Consider the following 6645-nt stretch of genomic DNA (forward strand, 5'->3'; position numbering starts at 1 on the left):
GTAGATTGGTAACAGTGTTTCCCCTCCCCCTTTTTCGCAGATCAGTTTAACTAAGCAGTAGAACAGTAAAACGAAGGAGAGAGAAAGGAGAGAAAGAAAGAAAAAAAAAAACTGAAAGAATGGAAGTAAGAGAGAAGAGTGATATATTTCGGAAAGAGTTCAGTGTAGAAGGATAAAGGAAAGTGAGCCAAATGCTATGTTGAAACGGGCGAGTGTTGAGACCGAGTGACGGAGAGTGCTTGGAGCCGGACTAACATTCACATTATAAAGTGTTGCATACCTATCTTGCAGGCTATGAAGACCAATCACAAGAAGGTAAGTAGGACAACGCTCCATGGCGTCTTCTCTTTCTTCTAGATTTTTATGTCCTTTAAAAAAAAAAAAATCCTCTCCTTGTGCTTTGTTCTTCTCCTCCCCCCAACCCCTCATTCATATAATTTTTCTTTGTATTTCTTTTTTTATTTTTATTTCTCTATCTCTCCCTCCCTCCCTCCCTCCCTCCCTCCCTCCCTCCCTCCCTCCCTCCCTCCCTCCCTCCCTCCCTCCCTCCCCTCCCTCCCTCCCTCCCTCCCTCCCTCCCTCCCTCTCCTTCCTCTGATTTCCACATTCCTTCTTATTCTCCTCCGCCTGTCTGATCGTTTCTCCTGTCTACTCCGGGAGTCGGGGCGCGACACCCCTCTGAGCAGGGGCACCGAGAGACTCTTCCCTCGCCGGGCCTACACTGCCACTACCTGAGACTAGGGGGCCGTACGGTGTTAATTTTGGTCATTAAACACCTCGGATTCTTCGATGCTTTTTATTTCGACTAAATTCTCCATTTCGTGTGTTTTCTCCCTCTGTCTTTACACTGTCAACTTCACCAGGAAATATGCAGTATGCATGTGGACTTTACTTCCACTCGGAACGCTAATCCTATGCTTATTTCGATTATTTCATCCACTTGGGACTCAATTACTTTTATTTCGACTATTATCTCCGTTGAGGATTATATTACTTTTATTTCGACTGTTACTTTACTCCCCTGGGACTATCCTGCTTTTATTTCGATTTTTCTCTCGTGAGCCACGTGGAGCAAGGCGTGCCTCTTATGCAGTGCGTCTTATGCATACGGTCCATGTGCAGGCGCGTGCTTGGATGTCTGTGCTTAAGATTCCCGTCTCTCTCTCTCTCTCTCTCTCTCTCTCTCTCTCTCTCTCTCTCTCTCTCTCTCTCTCTCTCTCTCTCTCTCTCTCTCTCTCTGTTCCTTCCTTCCTTTCATTTCCCTGCTATCCTCTCCCCTACCCTCAACTCCCCTCCTGTCTCACGTCCCTCCCTCCCTCTCTCTCTTTCTCCGTCCCTCCTTCCCTCCCTCCCTCCCTCCCTCCTTCCCTCCTTCCCTCCCTCCCTACCTCCCTCCCTCCCTCCCCTTCCATATCCCAAATCAGTCCCCTCCTTTGTTTCCCATCACGTGACGTTAAATTCATGTAGTGGCATGAGCATGACCATGAATGAATTAGCGGCTTCGTAGTGCTAGCAGCGTGGGTGGGGGATGGAGGGTAGGGTTAAGGGGGTAGGGGGAGGATTTTAAGGGGGGTAGAGGGAGGGGGGCAAGGATCAGGGGGGTAGAGGGAGTGGTAGGGGACTGTGGACAGGATGCGTGGAGGATGAGCAGGGCGTGTCCTCTCGTCTCGTCCCCTCGGCCGCGGCAGCGATGAGGAGGAGGGGGAGGAGGACGAGGACGAGAAGGAGGAGGACGAGGACGAGAAGGAGGAGGGCGAGGAGAAGAAGAAGAAGAAGAAGAAGAAGAAGAAGAAGAAGAAGAAGAAGAAGAAGAAGAAGAAGAAGAAGAAGAAGAAGAAGAAGAAGAAGAAGAAGCAGGAGGAGATCGAGATCGAGATCGAGATCGAGATCGTCTCAAGATAGATGGGAGAGGCTTTATAGGGGGGGGGGGGGGCTATGCGCTCTCGGGTGTGGCGGGAGGTGTGCGTAGAGTGCATGTGTGTCGTAGTTGTGTGTGTGTGTGTGTTTATTCGAAGGAGAAGCGAGGAAATGGGAGTGGGAGAGGGATTAGGAGAGAGAGGGGGGGGGAGGAAGGGGAAGGAGAGGGGGGGGAAGGTGAGGGAGAAGGAGAGAAAGAGGGTGAGGGAGTGGGAGATAGAGAGGGAGGGAGAGGGAATGGGACAGAGAAAGGGATAGGGAGGATGAGAAGGAGAGTGAGTGAATGTGAGAAGAAGAGTGAGTGAGTGGAGAGGTGGGCAGGTTTGTTGATGATTATTTTGAAGACAATGATCGCAGAAAGTAACCCCAGAACACAGGATACGCGGAGGCCAGAGTTGTCACAAATAATCTTTCGCATGTGTGTGGACAGACAGGAAACGCGGTTCACGTTTCTTTTAATTTTTTCTGGATGATAAAATGCCTTCGAAATCGTACGACTCGACTTAGGTTTAGTTTCGCAAGAAATTAAAAAGAGAACAACACGATAAGTATGATATTATCGATATTTCCTCAAGGGAGACTATTTGGTGTCGAGCGTGAGGGTGCTGTAGGGGTAAGGGGAGGGGGAGGGCAGATAAGGGGAAGGGGGAGAGACGAGGGGGAGGGATGAAGGATAGGGGTTGGGGTAAAGGGGAAAAGAGGGGGAGAGAGACTGAGAGAGAGAGGGGGGGGTGGAGGAAGGGGAGCGGCAGTCATGCATAATGGAAAGGCGTGACGTTGGGACGATTTCTACCGCGCTGCATGATCGACGAGCGGAAGGGGGGGAGGGGGAAGTGGGAGGAGGGGGGGTGTTCGAGGGGACAGCGTTCGCCATAACCTCTCACCGGGCACTTTGCCAAATGGATGAAAAGGGAAAGCGAGCGTCGACGGTTGGTCAAGCAGCTGTGATGGGAGTTGAGGATGTGTGTGTGTGTGGGGGGGGGGGGTTAGGAATGTGGGTATGTGGAAGAGGGGGGGGGTCTTGTGGTAAGGAGGGTATCTGTGATTACATGTGTTTTTTTTGTGTTGCTATGGATATGGGTAGGCGTGAGGATGCTGGATTAGTCGTGATGGTGTGTGTGTGTGTGTGGGGGGGGGGGTATAGGCAGGGGTGTGGGTATGTGGGTAGAATGTAAGTGGGGGGGCGTGCTAGGGGGGAAGGAGCAGGGAGGGGGAGGGTGAGAGTTCGTCCGGGAAACAACCTGCTCCGCACATTTGATATTGACCGCCTGCCTTGGCCCGGACCGAACGCCAGAAGGTAATGATGGAGAGGGCTTACGGTAGGGCGGGGTGAAGGGGGAAAGGGGTAAGAGGCATGGGAGAAGATGAAAAGGAAAAAAGAAGGCAAAGAATAGCACCCCTGGGAAAGAAAGAAAGAGAGAGAGAGAGAGAGAGAGAGAGAGAGAGAGAGAGAGAGAGAGAGAGAGAGAGAGAGAGAGAGAGAGAGAGAGAGAGAGAGAGAGAGAGAGAGAGGGGGAGAGGCATGGAAGAAGATGGGGAAAAACAAGAAAGGGTATTAATGAATAAATAAAGTAAGTAGTGAGAGAGACATGGAAGAAAATGGAAACAATAAGATAGGTGATTAATAATAAGTAACTAAATGAATAAATAAATAAATAAGAGAAAAGGGGCAACAGAGAATCACAATCATAGCCCGGTAGGTACGAATCAGCGGCGAGGGAAGAGAGGGGGAAAAACTGTAAATTGAACACCGTTAGCCATTAATCTTCACCGCTAATTTCATAATCGTTGGTGATAACCAGCCAGTGCCACCATTGGCAGTATCAGGTAATTATAAATGGATATTACTTAATCGGGAGATCATGATTTCTGTTTATGATTGTAAATGGCATTATTAACATTTATCTAAGCTCGGTTCATGTTTTTATGGAGGCAATTCTAGCACCGGTGATAAGCCTGTATTTGCAGTGATTAAGATACAGCTGGTTATGTTAGCTTAGTGGACAAGAAGATTTCTGTTTTTACTACTAGAAATTTTCGATTTAATGTTTTCGGTGTTTGAGTTGGTGCGTACTTGCCGGGATGTGTGTATATTGGGTTTCAAGACCAATTCAAGTCGCGGTCGGGAAAACCGGTATGATATAAAAAAAAAAAAAGAAAAAAAGAAAAAAAAAAGAAGATAAAAAATACCGCACACAGTACCTACGTAGTGATGATGACTTCCGTGTGTCAGGTTGCAACCGTGTCATGCTGCCAACCCCTTTGGCGTAACCTTAACCCGCCCCTTTCTGAGCTAGGGAACCCGTTGGAAGAACGTGGCCGTGCTTGAGGTTTGGATGGAAGTGGATAGGGTGGGTGGAGGTGGATAGGGTGGGAGGAGGTGGATGAAGGTACATAGGGGGGTTAGCGAGGCTGACTGACTGACTGACTGACAGACTTGACCGGACGCGAGAATTCGAATGTGTTTTTATGTCATGTTTTTCTTCATCTGCGTGTTTTTTTTTTTAAGGTTTTGCGACGAATCGGTAAGAGGCATGGAAAAAGATAGGGAAAAAAAAGCAAGAAAGCGGATAAAAAAAAGGAAAAGGGGAAACAGATTGGGGAGGAATAGGGGATGGGAGACTGGGATGGGGTAGGTCTTGATTGCATGTTTGGCGAGGGGGACAGGGTGGAGGGGGAAGGGGGAGATGGGGCGATGGGAAAGGAGATGGAGATGAGGACGGAGGAGGAGCTGGTGCTGGGAGATGTATTTTTCCGTGTTATTCTGAAAGACGAGAGGATAAGGAGTCTCCGCCGCTGTGCCGTGGCGAACGCTCTCCGCGGGATACAGACGTGGTACGACCCGCGTGCGTACAAGGCGACGACCGGCGCGGAACTGCGTGACAAGGGATTTTATGACGCCTTGCTCTCAAGCTCACAAAAGGCCCGGGAGTCGCACAGTACATTGCGTAGCGGGGGCTGTCGGTCACGGTTGCCTCGCCCTGCCGCGTCCTGCTTCTCCCTGCCACGTCCTGCCTTGTCCTGTCTCGCCCTGCCACGTCCTGCCTTGTCCTGTCTCGCCCTGCCACGTCCTGCCACGTCCTGTCTCGCCCTGCCACGTCCTGCCTTGTCCTGTCTCGCCCTGCTACGTCCTGCCTTGGCCTGCTTCTCCCTGCCTTTCTCTGCCTCGTCCTATCTCGCCCTGTCTCGTCCTGACTCTGACCGTCTGCATCTGCCTTGCCCCCTCTCGTGTGGTTGAAAGGAAGTCCCTGGCTGTTTTCACGGGATTCCTAGTCCATCTCTCCGTCTCCCTTCGTCTCCTTGTGTCTCCCTTCGTCTCCTTGTGTCTCCCTGTGTCTCCCTGCAATGGCGTGATGATGGGACGGGCGGCGAGGGCGAGGAGGAGGTGGTGGTGGCGAGGTTCGGCGCTTCCTGGTGTGGGGGCGGCGCGTGCAGCCTGCCTCCGAGTGGCCGTTGTTATGGCAACCAGACCCCTGGATGCTGCCCAGCGCCACCATTGTAAACTATACCATATGACTCGGACTTGGCTCTCTCGCGTTCTGCCGCTTTTTCGTCGGTCTCTCTGTCGATGTTTTGGTCTGGCTGTCTCTGTATGTCTCTGTCTCTCATCTCTCTCTCTCTTTATGTGTCTCTCTCTCTCTCTCTCTCTCTCTCTCTCTCTCTCTCTCTTCTCTCTCTCTCTCTCTCTCTCCCTCCCTCTCTCCTCTCCCTCTCTCCTCCCTTCCCTCCTTCCCTCCCTCCCTCCCTCCCTCCCTCCCTCCCTTCCCTCTGTCCCTTTCCCTCGCTCTTTCATTCCCTCTCCCCTTCCCCCTCTCTCCGTCCTGTCACTCAGAATGGACATCAATTAAAACATTAATACATGTATTTGTTCTCCCACAACACTCAGGCTATGACTTTTCCCATCGCCCTTTCCCGTGGTCACGCTGTCACCATTTGTTTATGGTCATCATGGCATTCCTCACGCTCTGTTCAATCGCCATCCATTTTCACGAACTCTTCCTGCATAAATTTATTTACTTCATGGTCAATCGCCGTCGTTCCCTGAACAAGAGATTTGTATATATTAATGAATGTATTTTCCGTCAATGCCCGTAACCGCTCGATTCTCGTCTCCACCAAAATAAACAAATCTGTTCATCTTGATATCTTTATGCATAGCTTTGACCATCGGCGTTGTTTTTTTCCCGCACCACAGTTTTGCCGCGGCTAATTCATGACCTGACCACCGCCCCGCGTCTGTTCTTTCCCATCGCCGGGTGAACGTTGCGAGGGAATAATAATAAAGAAAAGGCAGAGGGGGAAAAAAGGCGAATGAATTCCCACATTCCCGAGTCGGGTTTGCGGTAAGGCGTCCCCCAACCCCCCTCACTCCCTCTCTCGTACTTCGGAATACACGACAAGTCAAGTTCCCGCGGCCGATTAACTTTATTTACCGTGCGCTGGGCCGGCCTGAGGGAGTATTGAATCGGGTGTGCGTGCGGTAATGACTCACCGGGACTTTAATAGCCTGCCAACACGCGTCTGGCGAAACATGTGCGAGCACTGAAAAGGGGGAAACCATTGTAAGTCCTGTGCGCCTCGCCGTGGAATTCTGGATCAGGCGCTTGTTTGAGCGTTCCAAGGTGAGGGTTCCCAGGTGAGGGTTCCCAGGGCAGGGGTTCCCAGGTGAGGGTTCCCAGGGCAGGGATTGGCCGCGTGATCCCTAGGAATGCTCCCGTCGCCACTCTC

General features: G+C 51.2%; 1 protein-coding gene across 6 annotated transcripts in view; it reads left to right on the forward strand.

The window, feature by feature from the left end:
* Positions 1–6645, forward strand: part of LOC119574145 (tyrosine-protein phosphatase non-receptor type 9-like) — a 194289-nt gene that overhangs the window by 166547 nt on the left and 21097 nt on the right. The window contains exon 2 of one of the 6 annotated variants that reach the window (XM_037921238.1): positions 41–315. The exons of the other annotated variants lie outside the window; for them this stretch is intronic. Within the exon in view, the coding sequence (XP_037777166.1) occupies positions 295–315 (21 nt within the window). The 5' untranslated portion in view covers positions 41–294. The remainder of the gene's footprint in view (positions 1–40; positions 316–6645) is intronic. 6 annotated transcript variants of the gene reach the window in all.

Source organism: Penaeus monodon, chromosome 6 (genome assembly GCF_015228065.2).
Source record: "Penaeus monodon isolate SGIC_2016 chromosome 6, NSTDA_Pmon_1, whole genome shotgun sequence".
Taxonomy (NCBI): domain Eukaryota; kingdom Metazoa; phylum Arthropoda; class Malacostraca; order Decapoda; family Penaeidae; genus Penaeus; species Penaeus monodon.